The sequence below is a fragment of the Sinohyriopsis cumingii genome, chromosome 11 (assembly GCF_028554795.1).
Source record: "Sinohyriopsis cumingii isolate HCF-2022 chromosome 11, ASM2855479v2, whole genome shotgun sequence".
Lineage (NCBI taxonomy): Eukaryota > Metazoa > Mollusca > Bivalvia > Unionida > Unionidae > Sinohyriopsis > Sinohyriopsis cumingii.
In genome coordinates, this window is record NC_142971.1 from 85,119,273 (window position 1) to 85,144,704 (window position 25,432).

Genomic DNA, 25,432 nt, shown 5'->3' on the forward strand with positions numbered 1-25,432 from the left:
CATAGTTTCCTATAGCGCTGAGAATGTGAAATGTACATTAGGATAACATGGTTTCCTATAGCACTGAGAATGTGAAATGTATATTAGGATAACATGGTTTCCTATAGAGCTGAGAATGTGAAATTAAGATAACATGGTTTCCTTTAGTACTGAGAATGTGAAATGTATATTAGGATAACATGGTTTCCTATAGTGCTGAGAATGTGAAATGTACATTAAGATAACATGGTTTCCTTTAGTGTTGAGAATGTGAAATGTACATTAGGATAACATGGTTTCCTATAGCGCTGAGGATGTGACATGTACGTTAGGATAAGTACACGAACAAGGAAAAATGGAACTAATTTCTGATTACAATTTAATTTGAATGCAAAAAAATTTCATGAGCATGAAAACTAGTGTAAGGTTGTAAAGACTATACCTGATGTATAGCAATAGTTTGCAAATTTATTCAATATCCGTGTCCTTCTTTATTTCCCAAAGCAAGTATTATTCCCATATTCCCATTTATATATGTACATTTTTGAACATAACAACAAACTGTTAAATAATCAATCAGCAGAACAGTCCCACTTTTTCAAAGCCCATTTCAGTCAGGTCTTTCCAATGAGCTGTTTTTGTTATGTCAACAGATAAGCCACTTAGAGTGAATTGGCTTAAGGGAAGATGTTTTCTGGTCTCAATGCACATCTCCACTGTCTGCATCTTTGCAGTTTAGGTTTAGCATATTTGTAACAATTTCTTCAGCACCAGCCATCACATTACATCCATTAATAACAGCAGCATTCATCAGAGCTTTACAGATCCAACTCTGGACCAAAACATTGGCTTCCCATGGGACAATTTTGGCAGGATTGTTTCAAACAAAATAGGTTTACACTGGCATTGTTCAGGCACATAACCCATGATTGTTGAGAACTTAATGCTTTGATAGTGAACCTAATTACTTAACAGTACAATAGTGGTATTCCACATTTAAATTTCCATGTTGTATTATCACTGCACTTGTAACAGCAACATTTGCAATATTTCCAGGACAGAAAATATAAATTTCCAATAAAGTCATGAATTAGAAATCAACTCAGTCATTACACACTTTGTGAGAGCTGTTTATCAATATTGTATCATACCATTGGCTACCAAAGAACATTAACAAATTATAATTTATGAAAGTGAAAAGCTATCCTAATAAAAGATATTAATTACTTATTATTTTCGTATGACATCCACTGATCAAATGTAATAATAGAGTGAAAATATTAAATGTTTTACATTTCTATTTTCTCATGAATAGAAGATGTGTACTTAGGTTTGAAAGGTCACACCACTGCACTCATTAAGATATTTGTATTAATGTGCAGTGTTTAAAAACAAAAGCATATTGCTCCAGGCACTCACTGTGCAATACTTGCGTAACAATTATAATATTTTTTTGCCTGTATTGTTTTTTTTTCTTTCTAAGAACAGCCTGTATAGCTAGGTTCTACTTAGATAATTATTCAGATTTTCATAAAACAATACAAGTCCTGATGGCCTTTATATACAGTGAAAGGCAATGACAGTAACAGTACAAGGCCTGATGTCTTTTATATACAGTGAAAGGCAATGACAGTAACAGTACAAGGCTTGATGGCCTTTATATACAATGAAAGGCAATGATAGTAACAGTACAAGGCCTGATGGCCTTAATATACAGTGAAAGACAAAGATAGTAACAGTACAAGTCCTGATGTCTTTTATATACAGTGAAAGACAATGATAGTAACAGTGCAAGACCTGATGGCCTTTATATACAGTGAAAGGCAATGATAGTAACAGTACAAGGCCTGATGTCCTTTATATACAGTGAAAGGCAATGATAGTAACAGTACAAGACCTGATGGCCTTTATATACAGTGAAAGGCAATGATAGTAACTATACAAGGCCTGATGGCCTTTATATACAGTGAAAGGTAATGATAGTAACAGTACAAGGCCTTATGGCCTTTATATACAGTCAAAGGCAATGAGAGTAACAGTACAAGGCCTGATGGCCTTTATATACAGTCAAAGGCAATGATAGTAACAGTACAAGGCCTGATGGCCATTATAAACAGTGAAAGACAATGATAGTAACTGATTAATCCCAGCAGTAGTTTTTCCATAACATACTCTGGAAAAGGACAGAATACCTTGGAAAAACATGGAAACAGTGAAAAACAAATGAAATATCTTGCAGAATTTATTCTGAAAACCCTGGATATTGTCTATGGAAAGGCTGGACAATGCCTGGAAAAAACTATGGACAGTTTGGACTTATAATCTTTTTTGATACATTTCAGCCTGAAAAACCCTGGAAAAGAACTTAGTCACTTTTCAAGACTGGCACTTAGATTTATATTTCATTTCTTCTGCTCAACAGATTAGAGTTACCTGTACAGAAACAAAACTCACCAATTCTCATAAGCTTCTCATCAACTGCACATATGAAACTTGTTAGAAATGTATGCAAATAGAATGCATAAGAAATGTGTTAGAAATGTATGCAAATAGAGTGCATAAGAAACGTGTTAGAAATGTATACAAAAAGAGTGCATAAGAAACTTGTTAGAAATGTATGCAAATAGAGTGCATAAGAAACTTGTTAGAAATGTATGCAAATAGAATGCATAAGAAACTTGTTAGAAATGTATGCAAATAGAGTGCATAAGAAACTTGTTAGAAATGTATGTAAATAGAGTGCATAAGAAACGTGTTAGAAATGTATGCAAATAGAGTGCATAAGAAACGTGTTAGAAATGTATACAAATAGAGTGCATAAGAAACTTGTTAGAAATGTATGCAAATAGAGTGCATAAGAAACTTGTTAGAAATGTATGCAAATAGAATGCATAAGAAACTTGTTAGAAATGTATGCAAATAGAGTGCATAAGAAACTTGTTAGAAATGTATGCAAATAGAGTGCATAAGAAACTTGTTAGAAATGTATGTAAATAGAGTGCATAAGAAACGTGTTAGAAATGTATGCAAATAGAGTGCATAAGAAACTTGTTTGAAATGTATGCAAATAGAGTAGTTTTACAAGCTCATAATGTGATGTTTGATAGATCTTGTTAACCAAGGAAAAACTTAGCAAATTATCACATGAACAGATTTTTCTCATGTGAGAATTTAAGTGTTCTCATAAGAAAAATTAACATGGAAAACATTCTTTTCAATTACATCTATGTCTGAAGATAAGGCATAGTTCTAATTTCTCTTGTGAGTTATCATGTGAGAAATTTGGACTTTGATTCTGGTTTGACACCTGTTATATTTGTTCTAAGTTGGATTTTCTCACATATGTGTTTGACATGAGCAATTTGGACTTTATATTCTGTGCAAATGTTGGATATCAAGCATGGCATAAATTACCGTTAAATAGATGTGGTTGGAATACAATATTACTCAATGTGGTTGGAATACAATATTACTCAATGTGGTTGGAATACAATATTATTCAATGTGGATGGAATACAATATTACTCAATGTGGTTGGAATACAACATTACTCAATGTGGTTAGAATACAACATTACTCAATGTGGTTGGAATACAACATTACTCAATGTGGTTGGAATACAATATTACTCAATGTGGTTGGAATACAACATTACTCAATGTGGTTGGAATACAATATTACTCAATGTGGTTGGAATACAATATTACTCAATGTTGTTGGAATACAATATTACTCAAAGACAAGATTCTAACATTGAATTACCCCATCTGCACAGCATATTTGATGAATCTTAAGCAACAGTATAGAAAACTGAATTTTTAAGCAATTTCAAGTAGCAAACGTACAAGAAATAATTTTATGCAAATGATGCCCTCTGTTAAATTAATCATGAAGATTACTTTTTATTTCCACTAATTCTTTTTTGTTATATTTAATATTACCAGATTTATACATTTCTGAAGGAGGTAAATATCAAAACTTTTAATAATAATAATAATAATAATAATAAACAACTCCATTATTTATAGATTTAAGATAAGTAAATAATGTGATATTAATTTGCTGTATTATATATATCCATATAATATCAATACTTCATTAATCATTATCCATTCTTCTGAATCTTTTGCTTCTTATCATTAGGCATGATTCCCTGTCTTGGTTATTATTGTAAGTGTTGTTGTGAATAGTATAAAATACTATTATTATTATTATTATTATTATCATTATTATTATCTGCTGACAGAATAAAAAATAGTTGTCAGTTATTTTCAAATAATTTTGTTTTCTTTAACAGATACCCATCCTATTCTGCTAGCATTCCGTACAGAGTTATGCTTTGCTTCTTAACAATGAAATCAAACAATAAAATCATGCAAGAGGAAATGTGGTTTTCTGTGAAAAGACCTAATTTGGTATTGAGACCTTAACATTAGTTACTTCCCTAGTTTACAGCCTGGAGACTGGTTTACAAACCTTCAAATATACAGACAACATTTATGATGTAATTACAAGACAGAACTATCATGACATTCTCATTTTCAAACTGGCTCCATTCTTAAGATTGAACCATCACAATATAACTTGTTAATTCAGGAAATTTTATTGCAAGCAGTACCAATCCATGTACAGTAACTGATCATAGAACCCATACAATAATTTAAAGTCACTGAGTTACTACATGTATGTTGGTGAGTAAAATCAAGGCTGTTGAATTTTCCTAGTTTACAGAACTGCAGTTTGGGGGCCATTTTATAGTTATACTGTATTCAGTACAATTGCTGCACAGTTTTAATCTTCCTTCACATAATCATTGAGATGATAACTTTGTAAATCATTATTATTTATAGCTGCACCTACCAAACTGTAGTTTTTGTTGCAATGTTGTTGGTTATCAACACTCAGTTAACAAGGTTAGCAAACTGCATGCAAGCTTGTTAACCTAATTTCCATTTTTCCTAGGGACTTTTCCCCCAAATATCAAATTCAGCAATTTTTCCAAGGTCACTACATTTAATTTTTCATTTTGAAAGAAAATGGCAGTTATTCTATTTCAAAGGTCCTAAGGTAATTGGTTTTTTAGTTGTTTAAAGATCTGAAGTACCAACCATATGGGGGCCCCAAGTGGACGAGTGGTCTAAAGCGGTCTCCATTACGGATCACTGCCATATCACCTCTGTCTGCGTGGGTTCGAGTCTCAGTTTTGGCCAATGTGGGTATGTGAGAAAGCTTGCCAGTAGCTTCTCGTGGGTCGGTGGTTCTTCCCGGGGTTTTCCCGGGTTCTTCCTCCACCATTAATACTGGCCGCCATGCATTGCCTATCATGTGCTGAAAAATGGCGTTAAACCCCACAACAACAACAACAACAACCAATCATATGACCTATCTTGTAGCCCTTTTAAAACGGATGATAAAACCAAAATTTACGAACTGATCATTGGACGGTTATGAATAACACTGAAAGATGTTTCTCAGACTTGTAAAGTGATTTTCTAATGTTAGCTAAAAAATTAAATGTTTTTGCCAAACAAGTAAATAGTCAAATTTTTGTTCAGGGTACATAGTAGGTGCTGTTGTGATCTCTTTCAGTGGATGGTACCTGAATCATACAAGAAGGAAGGATGCAGAATTTTATTCTAAGACTTGTAAATTAGATAAAGAGATGGTTCAGCGTAATTCAGATGGCTAACATTCACCTAATAGTGTATGATCTTTACAGATTGAGGGGAATCTTGTCAGAGTATCAACCAGATGAAAGCTATTTTCTAGTTACATTGGCAGATACAAATCGGTATGGAATATTCTATGAACAGCCATATTAATTTTGTTTTCTTCTAGCCAAATACTACATCTATACACCCAGCTGTACTTTTTCCATAGTGTACACTGGAAAAGGATAGAATACCATGAAAACCCATGGAAAACCCAGGAAAACAGTGGAAAAATTAAATGTTGTGCAGAATATATCATGAAAAGGCTGGACATGCCTGGAAAGCTATGGACAGTTTGGACTTAGAATTTTTTTTTCAGCATGGAAAACCCTGAAAAAAGTATGGACAGTTTGGACTTTCTTTGGTATATTTTAGCATGGAAAACCCTGGAAGAGAACATAGTCAATTTTCAAGATTGACACTTAGCATTACTTTTCATTTCTTCTGCTCAATTGATTAGGATTAGCCATACTGAAAAATCTCAACAATTATCATGAGTTTCTCATAAGCTGCACATGAGAACCTTGTTAACAATGTATAAAATGGGGTAGATTTTGCAAGCTCATGTGTGCAGTTTGTTAAATCTTGTGAGCCAAGGAAAAACCAACCAAATTTTCACATGTGTAGATTTTGGACTTTGATTCGAATTGGACACATAAATTTGTTCTAAGTTGGAATTTCTCACAAATCTGTTCCACAAGAGCAATTTGGATTTAAATATTCTGTGCAAATGTTGGATATCTGGCATGGCATCCAGATTATTGTCAGACAGACATTTCTCTGAAATACAATATTACTAAAGAACAAGATTCTAATTTTTAAGTGCTGCATCTGCACAGTGAATTCAATGTATCTGAAACAGTAGTATCGAAAAACTGAATTTTTAAACAATTTCAAGTAGCAAATATACAAGAAACAATTTTATGTTAAGAATGACCTCAGTGAAATTTCATGAAGATTATTTTTTTATTTCCGAAAATTCCATTTTGTTACATTTAATATTACCAGCTTTATACATTTCTGAAGGTAGTAAATATCAAAATTTGTAATAATAATAGTAATAATAAAAATAATAATAATAATCTCCATATTTAGAGATTTAGGATAAGTAAATAAATATGATTTTGTGTCCTGTATTATACATTTCCATAAGATATCAATACTTAAATAGTGAGTATTTTTACACACAAAAAAATCATTTAAAAAAAAGTCCATTCTTCTGAATCTTTTACTCTTATCACCATGCATATTATACCTGTCCCAGTTAATATAACTGCAACTGTTATTGTGAATAACATGAAATAGTTTCATTAAAATGATGGTGACAATTATTGTTGTTGCTGTTCTTGCTGTTATTATTATTATTATCTGCTGCAAGAAGAAAATAGTTATTCACTAAATATAAACTTTAACATGTATATAGTTTTTGCTTTCTTTGAGACAAACCCATCCCATTCTGTCAGCATTCTATAAAGAATTAAGTTTGCTGGAAATGAAATAATAAAACCAAGCAAGATGAAGCCCTTAACTATGGTTATTTCCCTTGTTTACAGTTGTGGAGACTGGTTAGTGAACCTTGAATAATGCAGCACCAATAAATGTGCACCAACTGATCCTAGAAGCCCCAAAATAATTGAATTCATGTTGGTGAGTAAAATCAAGGCTGTTTGGTAGCTGTAGGGCCAATATCTATGTCTACTGCTGCACAGCTTTTATGTAAGATTTAATATGCTAGATGAGATTTTGTAATCTTGCTTCATGTAATCATTGGGATGATAACTTTGCAGATCATTATTATTTACAGCTGCACCTGCCAAACTGCAGTTCTCGATGCATTGTTGTCAGTTAGCACCAATAGACTGATGAAAGCAAATTGCAAGAAAGCTGGTTGACCTAATTTCCATTTTTCTTCTCATGTATCAAATTCGGCAATTATTCAGGTCATTGCACCTACTTTTTTCATTTTTAAACAAGATTGAAGTGATTCTATTTCAAGGTATCAAATTAGTAATTTCTTTGCCTTTTTTGTTCACAGATATAGCCTAAAGTACCAATCATTTGACATTAGGCCCTTTCAAAATGGATGGCAAAACTAAAATTTAGAATCTCTTTAAAGCATAATCATGAATAACACTTACAGATGTTTAAGTGAAGTGATTTTTGAATGTTGAACTAAAAAAATGAAATGATTTTGCCGATCAAGTAAACAGTCAGATTATTTGTTCAGGCTAATACAGTGTAGTAACATGCTGTTGTAATGTATTTCAGTGGATGGTCCTGAATCATAAAAAATACAAGAAAGCAAGAGAGGATGCATCGATTGTTTCTGAGAGGACTTGTTTAGAAGAGGTGGTTAAATGTTAACAGTGCTCAAAGAATTTTTATTTTAGATACAGGCCCCTAAGACTCAGGTGATTTAAAACAAATAACAAGCCCAGACTCAAACTACACAGGCCTGGACTGCAATTTCCATGTTCCCAAAATTGCCCCTTTCTCAGTAATATTTTTACACATCGTTGCAATTGCTACATTTCAAATATGAAAAAATAAAAACAAAATCATATTAAATTGACTTGCTTTTTTTTTGAATCTCGAAAAATTAAACTGAAAGCAATTGTTTTCCTCCAGGTCCTGAGGTAAGCCATTGTCTAATTGCTCTAACAATGTCTGTCTTACTCAGTGGATCAAAAGTGTTTGTGATCATTAGGATCCGAAGTGTTTTGATTAATATACAGTTTCCATTTGCACTTTTGAAATTGTTTACAGATGCCACTTAATTTTTTTGGAACATTATTTCATTAGTGTAACCGTGAGCAACGGACAGCTTAATTATTATTTATGAAGCTTTAACTTAAAAAATCTTGAACAGTGCAATATCAATTAAACAAGATTATAAAAAATCAGAATACTTGTGCAAGGCTTTTGCCACAACCATTTTTAGTTGTTCTTTTCTTTTTATCTCATGGTCAGCCAAATTTTGTAATCAAAGACTCAAAACCGAACACAACCACACTGACCCCTTTATTTCTTATAATACTTGAAAAAAACATCCTGCAGAAGAAATGAAAAGTAATGCTAAGTGTCAATCTTGAAAATTGACTAAACAGATTACAAGAACAAAGTAATTGGTTAACAGTTTGTCATGTATATACACTAGCTTTAATGGCATTATGAGGCCATGCATCATTACACCAACTGGTGAAACAGTAACTGTCTCCACTAGTCTGGTTCTGGTGCATAAATATCCAGTCATTTAGAATCACATGTACGTTAAAGCCATGTGAGAACTAGTTAATGTAACACAGACAATCTGTTCCCCATTCATGGATCACAATAATTATGCTTCAATTTGTACTCAAAATTTACCACTTTCAATATAAGTAAGGGGCATATATGGAGATAAATATTAATAATTTACCAGTCTTCCAACATCTTGAAATTAAATTTAAACATTTCATCAGCATCGTCAAAGTGTTTTCAGATGAATTAGATTTTTTTTTGACAAACCCAATGGGCACCTCACTTAGAATACAGTAGGGGTTTGATCTGAAATTAGAGGGGCCCTGAGCACTGGACTATAAGACTTTATGAGCACTGACTGTAATTCAAATGGCTAATATTATATTGTTTCACCTAATAGTGTACATTATCTTAACAGATAGAATGGGGATCCTGTCAGGGTCTCAGCCAAAAGTGTGTGTGTGTGTGATTTGGATTTTTAATATAGCTTTAACAATTTTTCAGTAACTAAGAAATGTGTTACAAATAAAATGCATATTTGATAGCATAATGTTATAGTGTATAATGTGTTTGTAATATAAACTATAAAAAAATAACACTTAATTTAGTCTGATTTGATAGTAAACAGGAACAAAAGACTATAATATCACAAACTATGTCACCTAGATTCTGTATATTTGTATTTATTTAAATTGCGTATAAAAAAAAGAGATTGTACTGCATCAATGTGTGCTTGCATAAGGGTGTTTTTTTTTCTACCCTACATTTATAGTCCCTAGATTATGTTAGATAATAAGTTGACCTTGGGATGGTTCCCCCCAGTGGTCAAACAATTATAGGGAAAATAAAAAAAAAAAAGAAATTGTTTTAGTGAAATCTCTTGTTTTAAGGAAAAATGTCGAGGGTTTTCCAGCTAAATATTACAGTACTGTCCAGGTCAAGGATTCAGGGTTTTCCAGCCTAACCTGGACAATGACTGGAATATTATCCAAATACTCCAGTGTTTTCCATGCTAGGATTATCCAGGGTTTTCTATGTTTTTCCTTGTCTTTTATCCATGGTTCACAAGCCTACCCTGGAAGAAGTCTGGAATATCCAAATACTCCAGGGTATTCCATGCTATTATTCTCCAGGGTGTTCCAGGGTTTTCCTGGAATACCATGGATAATCTACAGCCATGATACAGTATGTGATGAGTCTGCTAATATCAGTATATTGCAAAAGTAAGTTATTTTAATTTGAATGAAAACGATTGTTTGAGAAAAATAACCTATGTTCATGTTTATACTAAAACAAGGAAATTCCAGTGATGGGGTTACATTATTTGTCTCCCCATGAGACCGACAGGGATTTTCTGGTGTCAGTGCAAAATCCACCATAGATTATATTAGTTTCATTCTCTGCAATAGAGGTTGCAGACACGATGATAACTTCATTATGTTGGTCATCTTATTTGCAAATAGTACTAATAAAAGCATTTATATAAAGAAAATGAGTAGCCATAAGAGATGATGCTTATAAAATGAAAGATTAACAGATATTTTCAATCTTGTCAAACATGCCAATTAAGCTTTTAGATAATATTAATTTGTTCTATTATAACAATGCCAACACCAATTGCATCAAGTTAGATATATTTTGAACCTGTCACTGGCGGGCCAATTTAGGAGAAGTGATATCCAGCTAACTAATATATTTTCAGAGTACTAGACTCATTGATGCTTATGTCTGGAATTTATACAGACAATGCAAATGATACATTTTTAAATCCACGCTAGTTTTAGAAAAAGGAGCAACCTAACGTACATGATGAGGCGCATTGGCTTGATGAGGACTGGTATGTAGGTTTTAATATAATAAACATTCTCAGTATATATTAGTTTAATAATTCCATCTGTCTTCATCTATAATAATATTAAAAATAATAATGATAATAATTATAATGGTGATGATAATAATAATAATAATAGTAGTAATAATAATAATAATAATAAATTACTTATTTCCTAAATGTTATCATAAATTCCATTCAAGTCTGAATCAAAAAAGCTTCAATGATAATGCTACTTTATTAAGGATATTTATTGTCAACAGCTTGATAATTATGTGAAAAAGTGAAAAATTCCTGACTACACTTACAGTACATCTTTAAGATTCTGAAGGTATTGTCATCATGACTTTTGTACCCATTTAAGCTGTAGCTTTTGTAGTGGTTGATATCTAGCAAGCTCTGTATAGAATATATTATCTATAAATGTTTTTCTTTTTTTATCTGTGCACAAATCGACTTCAAGCCCTTGCACTTCGTCATGAATAACAAGTCACTCTGTTTCCACAAAACAGCATGGGGGAATTGTGTCAGCTTACTTGGTAGAGAAGGAGAATTATAATGCAATAGTCATGTGTTCGATACAAGCCAAGGACAGCCTTGGTGTCTCTTTGTGAAAGGCACTTTGCTCTGATTGGCATGATATAGTATTGGAAGTGACTTTAAAAACCAACCAACCAATGAAAATAGCATGAATTTAGCATTCTACATGCTATTCACTTGCTAACCAACCAACCAATGAAAATAACATGAATTTAGCATTCTACATGCTATTCACTTGCTAACCAACCAACCAATGAAAACAACATGAATTTAGCATTCTACATGCTATTCACTTGCTAACCAACCACCCAATGAAAATAATATGAATTTAGCATTCTACATGCTATTCACATTTACCTCTTTTAAACTGATAGTCTACAAGGACCCAGGAAGAAACAGATTTATTTTATTTAGTAATTAAAAAAAATTATAATATATAACAGTAATAAATCAATCTGAGCTCAATTTGTTTGTGCAGCGTACTTATTTTCCAAGATCAAAGGTTGGGTAAAATGCTGAATGGGTCAGAGCCAGACCATAGTACAATAAAATGTTCATTACACAGGCATCACTTAGCTAGACTTGTCCATACTCCAGATAAAATGAGTATATGTGCAGAAAAAGAAAATTTTCACTTTCAGTTATCCAATCAAACAATTTTATGGACAAAATCTAATTCTTGTTTTCATAGATGGATGTCATCCCTGCATGCAAAAAAAAATCCCACCTGAAATCAAATGTCCAGACTGGGTGTACAACACTTCACAGAAGAAGCTTCATTGAATGCCCAAAACTTCTAACCACATCTAAAAGATAGGCTAATTACACAATCATAGGAAAGAAGATTTATGCTATATGGGTTCTTTCAAACATTTTCCAAAGCTGTTTCAGAGCAAATTATCAAGAAAAGATAATTGGTGAAGAATGTTTTCTACAAAATGTTATGCAACAGTCTAAGTCAAGATACTTGGTTTACCTACCTTTAACGTGAGAGTCCTGTCTTTACTTGTGGAGAAAATTTTAACTGAGTTATCTACAGTTAGATTAAGAAGGGAAGGATCCACAGTATAGGACAGGGTAAACCTTGACTCGAAGCCATCCATCTTAATCACTATCTCAAAGCAACCAGAACACAATCCACTGGTGCTCCTCCTTTCTCTCTTGATACTTTTACTTTTAACTTGGATAAGGTTCTTCTTTTGTTCCTCAGAAAGTTTGGGAGTTGTACATATCATTTTGGTGCCATTATCAGACACATCACAAGGCTGTTCCTGGAAAAGATATTGAATATGGTGCACATCAAAATGTACATTCCACATGATTTGAGAACAGTCAAATTTGCTTTCTTGTTTTATCTATATGTCATATTTCCTAAATCTACATATTGTTTTTTGCTGATGTCTTGTACTCAGTATGGAGGACTTAAGACCCTAAATTTAAAACCATGAAGCTAAGAATTTCCTATTTGAAAAAGTGAGAGCAGACCTATAATTGTAATATTTTTGTTGTTGATTTGCAGAGATGAAAAAAGCAAGGGTTCAGTTCTAGATGCAGGCTCAGTCCTCAATGTGTGCAACAAGAGTTCCTCTAACAGAATGACATTCTAGAAAATAATTTGTTGGAATCCCATAGAGGTCCATTTGTAGCCTAATTATCTTCTTTTTAACTGCTGAGTCCTGAAACCATGTTAGAAAATCTTAAGAAACCCACCATAATAAATTCAATGAAAAATATCTACTCCTATTTGTCTGAGTCAACATTATGGTGAAACAATCAATACACTTGATACATCAATATTTGTACATATCGATGCCAATACTGACAAAACTGGTGAAGAACTGATGCAAAAACAATGCTTGTCCTATATAGGTTACTTTAATCTTCATGAATAATTAATTATTTATCATTTGCCTTTTAATTCTTGAAACTAAAAACTCATCTGAGACAGCTATAGCAGACACATGCATTTATTTATGTCAGTAACAAAGAAAACCTACTGAATACAACCCCCTTGCCTTTGACAAATTAGCATACACAATGTGACTTACTCACATGGTCTGACAACCTCCCACAATTCCATGCAGATTATTTTATCCCGTCAGCATGCTCAGTCACTCACAAAATATATCAATCTAAAGAAGACATTCCAGATTTGTTTCCCATGCATGATTAATGAACTTTAATGATCTATGAATAATCAATTTTATGCGAAGTTTCACTGTTGCTACATATCTTGTCTACTTGCATCGAATATGAGGCTACATATCCCAGATGTCATCCAGTGAAATATGTTACATTCAGTTCTGATTGGTGGTTGTTTGTTTGTTCAAGTCAATAGTAAAACAATAACCACCAATAAGAACTGTAACTTATTCACCACACGACACATGAGAAGTATTCACATCTGAACTCATCCTAAATATACACAAAACAAGAGAAAAACTTTGTGCAAACATGGCTGTCAAATTATATGTAAAGTACTTAAATCATACATGGAGAACAAGTTTGGAATGTTACTGTTTTAAGCTGATATGTGTAATCAATGACTGAACATGCTGATGGGATAAAAAATTTACACAGAATTGGCAAAGGGTCAGTTTTCAAATGCACAACTTATAATCACATTGTTAATTTGCAGGAAAGAATTGGGTGTTGTCAGTAATTTTCTTTTGCTCTCACAGTGTATGTGTCTGCAGTAGTTGTTTTGCAACTGCATGAAGGAATTGGTTGCTGGTTATCCTCGCTCCCATACTTGGACTTGTTCTAGATAAGATTTTCCTTGCATGCATGAACTGCATTATTTCTTCTGCTTTAAGTTAGCACCAATATGCCTTTCAAATTTAAATCAGGACATGTAATTGGGTAATAAAATGTTTAAACAGCATTCATGCAGTGCAAATCAAAGGATATGGTGACCAAGATGAGTCCTTGCACCTGATAAATGGAGCAGCCTGAAAAGGCCCAAGAGGTTGAATAAAAATCACTGACACCTAACAGATAGTCTATTTGGAAGTATTTCTCTTGTAAAATTTGAGAATGTCATATTGGTTTTATTCTATACAATTCTTCAAATGCTATTGTGTGGAAATGGAATTCATTCATTTAAGTCATACTGGGGTCCAAACATGGTCAATTTTTCAATATGGAAATTGGTAGAAACCAAATTTCATCTTCTTTAATCTGCTTTCAATCCATAAAGTTCTTCAAAAGTTATTAACCCTTTACCTCATACAAGCGTCATGGACGCCTCTACTCCATTCATATGGAAGCACCTTTTGACACCTGCTGTAAACATCAGTTATTTTGAGCTGGTTTATGTAGCGCCACCTTCAGGGAAAACCCCCCTATTAGATACTACATTCATTTCTGCTAATGACAATTACATCAGATCACGTGGTCACTGTTTATGCACTGGTCAATATCTGCTATTTAAAGTAACTGGTCTTATCTCCACTCTCCAAAATGGCGATCACGGATATCAATCAGTACTTACAAAGTTTTCACGATTAGGATCACAACTATGAAAGATTCAATAACTTAGGTAAAGGCTCTGATATTGATGTAGGCAGCAATTAGTTTTTATAAATTATCAAATTCAGATGACTTAGTGAGTAGACGCAGATGAAAACTTGTAAATTTCGACTATGAGAAATGGCGGCTACAGTTGGTCACGCGACCTCACTGACATGACGGTGAATGAGTTCTCTCAAGATTTTAAAGCACATACAAAACTCTTCCATGAAAAATAATGACACAGCTTTAACAATCGGACTTTACTCTTAAATTTTTCCACATATAATAGATGTGTACCAAAAACATAAAATGGTTAAAACTGCTGTTAAATGCAACATACACTACACTGCTTAACAGTTCACAGGCATGCCTATGCGTATGGAGTCGACTAGTAACAGGTATTCTATTTATAGTGCGCTGCACTTTGTAACTATGCTCTATGAGGTAAAAGGTTAAGTGATTAGATGTACAGAAATAGTAAAACTACACATCCCTTCCATAGAATATGACATGTCCCCTCCATAGAATATGACATTTTAAAAAGATTAGTGAATGGAAATGAAATCTGACACAGTTGACAGAAAAAGGTAACACTACCTGTCCAATTCACGGAAGTTGACATTTTAAAAAGTTAGTGAATGGAATTGAAATCTGTGACACCACTGACAGAAATAGGTAACACTACATGTCCCTTCCATAGAATTTGACATTTTGAAAAGTTTACTCAATGGAAATGAAATCTGTGACACGACTGACAGAAATAAGTAACACTACCTGTCCCCTCCAGAGAATTCGACATTTTAGAAAGGTTACTGAATGGAAATAAAATCTGTGACACGACAGAAATAGGTAAAACTACATGTCCCCTCAATAGAAATTGAAATTTTAAAAAGGTTACGGAGTGGAAATGAAATTTGTGACATAATGGACAGACACAGGTAACAATACGTCTCCTCCACTCAAGTGGACATTTTAAAAAAGTTATCAACATAAACAAGAGTACAACAGAGACAGAGTTTATGATTATATTATGGCAGGAAACAAAAATTGCACAACTAATGTTGTTAATGTTTAGGTTATACTCCACAGCTTCAGACAAACAAAATCATCTGTCTATATAGTTTTGGGCTCTTTTACATACCGTACTGCTATTCCCAGCCATTTCAATTCTGATGTCATGGGCATTATTAAGGTATTTTCCTGTAATGGTTAGCTTTATTCCACCACTACAAAAGAAGATAAGATTTATTTCATGAATCATGTTTCTAGCACTAAATTATGTAAGCATAAGATTACATCCCTTCCAAGTATGAAATATTGAGTACTAACATCAGCACTTATAATCAAGTGTGAGATTAAGTTAAAAGAAGATAAGGCCAATCAACAAATTGACCTTGACACTAATCATCCCAAGAAACTATCTGGACACTTTCTCACTGTTATTCATTCAACCAATAAGCTCATTCCTATGAAATGGAAAACATGTTCTTCTGTTGTAATTTCACTGAACAATAAATAGTTAAAATGCCAACTCAGACTCCTATAATGTCTTTTCCATTTATCTGAACAGTTCAGAAAGGAATAATGTCTCCAGTTGTTCAAGTTTTTAAAATCACACATTTTCAGAAAATTCACCTGCCTGATTTTATAATGTTGCATATCTGACTCAAATCATATTTTTGTTTGGTTTGTTGTTTTATTGCAAAGCAAACACAAGTAGCTTATTTAATGCTGATGCAATTTGAGTAAAGTGACTTGTCCATGGATGTACCATGGTAGCCAACCCAGGCAGATAATACAGAAGGATTCGAACCTGTACACTTTTGGGTAAGAGTCAAACACACTAACCATTGAACCACCACAGCTACTGCCTCTGTTAATCAGCTGTTACAACATGCAGGAGGGTATATCTTTAGGGCAACTCAGTTGGTTATAATAAATTATTCTCCCCTAAGGCATTACAGATGAACATGAGAATATAAATAAGCATAAAAGCACAAACTCTTTATGATGTGTAGTAAATGAATAAATTGTATTGCATGTATTGCAATGTTTACAAAGAAAACTCTTTTTGAGACATTGGTCATACATTTTGGTTTTAAACACACTTATATTTGTTTCTTATCTAATAGGTTTGGAAAATTAGTTCCATGGAATGGCACCAAAGTAAGCAAATGACTGTTTTAAGTATTTGCTTTTGGTAGTGTTTTTCTTGAATTTATCATTTTTAACTGATCTCAATTTAAGTCTTTGGTACTGTTTTTCTGACTTAAAAGGAAACATAGCATGTAAACATTGTGGTCAGTCTTTACATTGAACATTACTATCAACTTTTGTTACAGTAATCTGTAGTTAAATTAAGCCATTTCAATTTCAAGAACACAATTTTGGTGTATCAAATAGTAACATTTGGATAATTCTTGCTGCCCTTTTTTAAATTTGTGCATTGTTTTAATATTGCTATCAGTTATATTTCCCCAAACTGTGCATCAGTAGTCCAAAAGAGGATGAATAAGTGCACTGTAAAATAATTTCCAATAGCTAAGTGGTAGATAACATTGTATCCTCTGTAAAAGAATGGGTTTTGAGTTTACTGCAGAATGAAGATGTTTCAGTTGCTTACACAAGTCCAGATTCTTAACAATATGAACTCCCAAAACTTTTCTGTATAAACTGTGCCAATTAGATTACTGACATTGCCAATTAGATCACTGACACTGCAAATTAGATCACGGACATTGCCAATTAGATTACTGACATTGCCAATTAGATCACTGACAATATAGAGCTCAGGATTTGTTCAGTGATAAATCTTTACTTCATTCCAAGCAACAATGCCTTGATTTCTAGGGAATTGATAATGATGTTAATTAGTGAGAACCAATAATTTGACTTAATATTATTCTTCATGAATTTTTTTTCGAAGTTATAGCATTATTATTAGAATGGCAAAGCTGTATCATCAATCTTTATATCAGTTTTTGTGGCAAGTAATACAATATGCATGGCATAGGCAACCAACAGCTACAATTTAATGTTACCAATATGAATGACACAGGCTCTGACCAACAGCTATGATTTAATGGTACCAATATGAATGATACAGGCAACCATCAGCTATGATTTACTGTTACCAAGATGAATGATACAGGCAACCATCGGGTATGATTTAATGTTACCAATATGAATGATACATACCATCAGCAATGATATAATGTTACCAATATGAATGATACAGGCTTTGACCAACAGCTTTGATTTAATGTTACCAATAGGAATGATACAGGCATTGACCAACAGCTTTGAATTAATGTTACCAATATGAATGATACAGGCAACCATCAGCTATGATTTAATGTTACCAATATGAATGATACAGGAAACCATCAGCTATGATTTAATGTTACCAATAGGAATGATACAGGCTTTGACCAATAGCTATGATTTAATGTTACCAAGATGAATGAAACAGGCTTTGACCAATAGCTATGATTTAATGTTAACAATATGAATGATGCAGGCAACCATCATGTATAATTTAATGTTACTAATAGGAATGATACAGGCTTTGACCAACAGCTTTGATTTAATGTTACCAATAGGAATGAAACAGGTTTTGACCAATAGCTATGATTTAATGTTAACAATATGAATGATACAGGCAACTAATAGCTATGATTTAATGTTACCAATCTGAATTATACAGGCAACCAACAGCTTTGATTTAATGTTACCAAGATGAATGACACAAGCAACCAACAGCTTTCATTTAATGTTACCAATAGGAATGATACAGGCAACCATCAGCTATGATTTAATGTTACCAATAGGAATGATACAGGCAACCATCAGCTATGATTTAATGTTAACGATATGAATGATACAGGCAACCATCAGCTATGATTTAATGTTAACAATAGGAATGATACAGGCAACCATCAGATATGATTTAACGATACCAATATGAATGATACAGGCAACGATCAACTATGATTTAATGTTACCAATAGGAATGATACAGGCAACCATCACCTATGATTTAATGTTAACAATATGAATGATACAGGCAACCATCAGATATGATTTAACGATACCAATATGAATGATACAGGCAACCATCAGCTGTGATTTAATGTTACCAATATCAATGATACAGGCAACCATCAGCTGTGATTTAATGTTACCAATATCAATGATACAGGCTTTGACCATCAGCTATGATTTAATGTTACCAATAGGAATGATACAGACAACCAATGGCCATCATTTGATGTTACCAATAGGAATGATACAGGCAACCATCAGCTGTGATTTAATGTTACCAATAGGAATGACACAGGCTTTGAGCAACAGCTATGATTTAATGTTACCAATAGGAATGATACAGGCAACGAAATGCTATGATTTAATGTTACCAATAGGATTGATACAGGCTTTGACCAAGAGCTTTGATTTAATGTTACCAAGATGAATGATACAGGCAACCAACAGCTTTGATTTAATGTTACCAATATGAATGATACAGGCTTTGACCAACAGCTATGATTTAATGTTACTAATAGGAATGATACAGGCAATCAACAGCTACGAGTTCATGTTACCAATATGAATGATACAGGCAATCAACAGCTATAATTTAATGTTACCAATATGAATGATACAGGCAAACATCAGCTATGATTTAATATTACAAATATGAATGATACTGCCAAACAACAGCTTTGATTTAATGTTATCAATATGAACGATACAGGAAATTGACCAACATCTATGATTTAATTCTACCAATATGAATGATACAGGCAATGACCAGCTATGATTTAATGTTACCAATATGAATGATACAGGCAACCATCAGCTTTGATTTAATGTTACCAATATGAATGATACAGGCTTTGACCAACAATTCTGATTTAATGCTACCAATATGAATGATACAGCAAACCATCAGCTTTGATTTAATATTACGAATATGAATGATACAGGCGTTGACCAACAGCTATGATTTAATGTTACCAATATGAATGATACAGGCTTAGACCATCAGCCTTGATGTAATGTTACCAATAGGAATGATACAGGCAACCATCAGCTATGATTTCATGTTACCAAGATGAATGATACAGGCATTGACCATCAGCTATGATTTAATGCTACCAATATCAATGATACAGGCAAGCATCAGCTATGATTTAATTTTACCTATAGGAATGATACAGGCAACCATCAGCTATGATTAAATGTTACCAATAGGAATGATACAGGCTTTGACCAATAGCTATGATTTAATGTTACCAAGATGAATGAAATAGGCTTTGACCAATAGCTATGATTTAATGTTAACAATATGAATGATGCAGGCAACCATCATGTATAATTTAATGTCACTAATAGGAATGATACAGGCTTTGACCAACAGCTTTGATTTAATGTTACCAATAGGAATGAAACAGGTTTTGACCAATAGCTATGATTTAATGTTAACAATATGAATGATACAGGCAACTAATAGCTATGATTTAATGTTACCAATCTGAATTATACAGGCAACCAACAGCTTTGATTTAATGTTACCAAGATGAATGACACAAGCAACCAACAGCTTTCATTTAATGTTACCAATAGGAATGATACAGGCAACCATCAGCTATGATTTAATGTTACCAATAGGAATGATACAGGCAACCATCAGCTATGATTTAATGTTAACGATATGAATGATACAGGCAACCATCAGCTATGATTTAATGTTAACAATAGGAATGATACAGGCAACCATCAGATATGATTTAACGATACCAATATGAATGATACAGGCAACGATCAACTATGATTTAATGTTACCAATAGGAATGATACAGGCAACCATCACCTATGATTTAATGTTAACAATATGAATGATACAGGCAACCATCAGATATGATTTAACGATACCAATATGAATGATACAGGCAACCATCAGCTGTGATTTAATGTTACCAATATCAATGATACAGGCAACCATCAGCTGTGATTTAATGTTACCAATATCAATGATACAGGCTTTGACCATCAGCTATGATTTAATGTTACCAATAGGAATGATACAGACAACCAATGGCCATCATTTGATGTTACCAATAGGAATGATACAGGCAACCATCAGCTGTGATTTAATGTTACCAATAGGAATGACACAGGCTTTGAGCAACAGCTATGATTTAATGTTACCAATAGGAATGATACAGGCAACGAAATGCTATGATTTAATGTTACCAATAGGATTGATACAGGCTTTGACCAAGAGCTTTGATTTAATGTTACCAAGATGAATGATACAGGCAACCAACAGCTTTGATTTAATGTTACCAATATGAATGATACAGGCTTTGACCAACAGCTATGATTTAATGTTACTAATAGGAATGATACAGGCAATCAACAGCTACGAGTTCATGTTACCAATATGAATGATACAGGCAATCAACAGCTATAATTTAATGTTACCAATATGAATGATACAGGCAAACATCAGCTATGATTTAATATTACAAATATGAATGATACTGCCAAACAACAGCTTTGATTTAATGTTATCAATATGAACGATACAGGAAATTGACCAACATCTATGATTTAATTCTACCAATATGAATGATACAGGCAACGAAATGCTATGATTTAATGTTACCAATAGGATTGATACAGGCTTTGACCAAGAGCTTTGATTTAATGTTACCAAGATGAATGATACAGGCAACCAACAGCTTTGATTTAATGTTACCAATATGAATGATACAGGCTTTGACCAACAGCTATGATTTAATGTTACTAATAGGAATGATACAGGCAATCAACAGCTACGAGTTCATGTTACCAATATGAATGATACAGGCAATCAACAGCTATAATTTAATGTTACCAATATGAATGATACAGGCAAACATCAGCTATGATTTAATATTACAAATATGAATGATACTGCCAAACAACAGCTTTGATTTAATGTTATCAATATGAACGATACAGGAAATTGACCAACATCTATGATTTAATTCTACCAATATGAATGATACAGGCAATGACCAGCTATGATTTAATGTTACCAATATGAATGATACAGGCAACCATCAGCTTTGATTTAATGTTACCAATATGAATGATACAGGCTTTGACCAACAATTCTGATTTAATGCTACCAATATGAATGATACAGCAAACCATCAGCTTTGATTTAATATTACGAATATGAATGATACAGGCGTTGACCAACAGCTGTGATTTAATGTTACCAATATGAATGATACAGGCTTAGACCATCAGCCTTGATGTAATGTTACCAATAGGAATGATACAAGCAACCATCAGCTATGATTTCATGTTACCAAGATGAATGATACAGGCATTGACCATCAGCTATGATTTAATGCTACCAATATCAATGATACAGGCAAGCATCAGCTATGATTTAATTTTACCTATAGGAATGATACAGGCAACCATCAGCTATGATTAAATGTTACCAATAGGAATGATACATTCAACCATCAGCTTAAATTTAATGTTACCAATATGAATGATACAGGCAACCATCAGCTTAAATTTAATGTTACCAATATGAATGATACAGGCAACCATCAGCTTTGATTTAATGTTACCAAGATGAATGATACAGGCTTTGACCAACAGTTATGATTTAATGCTACCAATATTAATGATACAGCAAACCATCAACTTTGATTTAATGTTACGAATATGAATGATACAGGCAACCATCAGCTATGAGTTAATGTTACCAATATGAATGGTACACGCAACCATCAGCTATGATTTAATGTTACAAATAGGAATGATACAGGTTTTGACCATTAGCCTTGATGTAATGTTACCAATATGAATGATACAGACAACCAACAGCTATGATTTAATGTTACCAAGTTGAATGATACACGCAACCATCAGCTATGATTTAATGTTACAAATAGGAATGATACAGGCTTTGACCATTAGCCTTGATGTAATGTTACCAATAGGAATGATACAGACAACCAACAGCTATGAGCTAATGTTACCAATATGAATGATACACGCAACCATCAGCTATGATTTAATGTTACAAATAGGAATGATACAGGCTTTGACCATTAGCCTTGATGTAATGTTACCAATATGAATGATACAAGCAACCATCAGCTATGATTTAATGTTACAAATAGGAATGATACAGACTTTGACCATTAGCCTTGATTTAATGTTACCAATATGAATGATACAGGCAACCATCAGCTTTGATTTAATGTTACCTAGATGAATGATACAGGCTTTGACCAACAGCTTTGGTTTAATGTTATCAATATATATGATACAGGCAACCATCAGCTTTCATTAAATATTACCAATATGTATGATACAGACAACCATCAGCTATGATTTCATGTTACCAAGATGAATGATACAGGCATTGACCATCAACTATGATTTAATGTTACCAATATGAATGATACAGACACCCATCCGATTTGATTTAATGTTACCAATAGGAATGATGCAGGCGACCAACACCTTTGATTTAATGTTACCAATATGAATGATACAGGCAACCATCAGCTTAAATTTAATGTTACCAATATGAATGATATAGGCAACCAACAGCTATGATTTAATGTTACCAATAGGAATGATACAGGCAACCATCAGCTTAAATTTAATGTTACCAAGATGAACGATACAGGCTTTGACCAACAGCTATGATTTAATGTTAACAAGACGAATGATACAGGCTTTGACCATTAGCTATGATTTAATGCTACTAATATTAATGATACAGGCAACCATCAGCTATGATTTAATGTTACCAAGATGAATGATACAGGCAACCAACAGCTTAAATTTAATGTTACCATGATGAATGATACAGGCTTTGACCATTAGCTATGATTTAATGCTACTAATATGAATAATACAGGCTACCATCAACTATGATTTAATGTTACCAATATGAATGATACAGGCAACCAACAGCTATGATTTAATGTTACCAATATGAATGATACAGGCAACCATCACCTTAAATTTAATGTTACCAAGATGAACGATACAGGCTTTGACCAACAGCTATGATTTAATGTTAACAAGACGAATGATACAGGCTTTGACCATTAGCTATGATTTAATGCTACTAATATTAATGATACAGGCAACCATCAGCTATGATTTAATGTTACCAAGATGAATGATACAGGCAACCAACAGCTTAAATTTAATGTTACCAAGATGAACGATACAGGCTTTGACCAACAGCTTTGATTTAATGTTACCAATATGAATGACACAGGCACCGAACAGCTTTGATTTAATGTTACCAATATGAACAATACAGGCTTTGACCAACAGCTATGATTTAATGTTACCAATAGGAATGATACAGGCTACCAACAGCTTTGATTTAATGTTACCAATATGAACAATACAGGCTTTGACCAACAGCTATGATTTAATGTTACCAATAGGAATGATACAGGTGCACGACCAACTGGACGACCACATCTGCGCTACAAAGATGTTTGCAAGAAGGATATGAAGACAGCAAACATCAATGTCAACGACTGGGAGAGCTGTGCAAACAACCGTTCCAGCTGGCGTCTAGCTGTCAGGCAGGGAGTTCAAAACGCAGAGGAAAAGAGAAGAATAAAGCAAGCTGAAAAGAGAGCTAAAAAGAAGGATAAGCAAAAGCGTACTTTGGAGCTATGCCATCGTCTCTCGTAGACGGACGGATGCCAAGAGGAATGATACAGGCTTTGACCAACAGCTTTTATTTAATGTTACCAAGATGAATGATACAGGCTTTGACCAAAAGCTATGATTTCATGTTAACAATAGGAATGATACAGGCAACCAACAGATTTGATTTAATGTTATCAATATGAATGATACAGGCAACCAACAGCTATGATTTAATATTAACAATATGAATGATACAGGCAACCAACAGATTTGATTTAATGTTATCAATATGAATGATACAGGCAACCATCAGCTATGATTTAATGTTACTAATAGGAATGATACAGGCAACCAACAGCTTTGATTTAATGTTATCAATATGAACGATACAGGCTTTGACCAACATCTATGATTTAATTCTACCAATATGAATGATACAGGCAATGACCAGCTATGATTTAATGTTACCAATATGAATGATACAGGCAATGACCAGCTATGATTTAATGTTACCAATATGAATGATACAGGTTTTGACCAACAGTTCTGATTTAATGTTACCAAGATGAATGATACAGGCTTAGACCATCAGCCTTGATGTAATGTTACCAATAGGAATGATACAGGCAACCATCAGCTATGATTTCATGTTACCAAGATGAATGATACAGGCATTGACCATCAGCTATGATTTAATGCTACCAATATCAATGATACAGGCAAACATCAGCTATGATTTAATTTTACCAATAGGAATGATACAGGCAACCATCAGCTTTGATTGAATCCTACCAATACGAATGATAAAGGCAACCATCAGCTATGATTTAATGTTACCAATATGAATGATACGGGCAATCATCAGCTATGATTAAATGTTACCAATAGGAATGATACAGACAATCATCAGCTTTGA

The 25,432-nt window shown here is 33.3% G+C and overlaps 1 protein-coding gene across 1 annotated transcript in view; it reads right to left on the minus strand.

Annotated features, from left to right (window-relative positions):
• LOC149788893 (plexin-A1-like) overlaps positions 1 to 25,432 on the minus strand; it is a 159,867-nt gene that overhangs the window by 85,132 nt on the left and 49,303 nt on the right. Inside the window, exons 6-7 of the mRNA XM_089973565.1 lie at positions 15,956 to 16,040; positions 12,282 to 12,572 (exon numbers count right to left, since the gene is read on the minus strand). Of these exons, the coding sequence (XP_089829691.1) occupies positions 12,282 to 12,572; positions 15,956 to 16,040 (376 nt within the window). The remainder of the gene's footprint in view (positions 1 to 12,281; positions 12,573 to 15,955; positions 16,041 to 25,432) is intronic.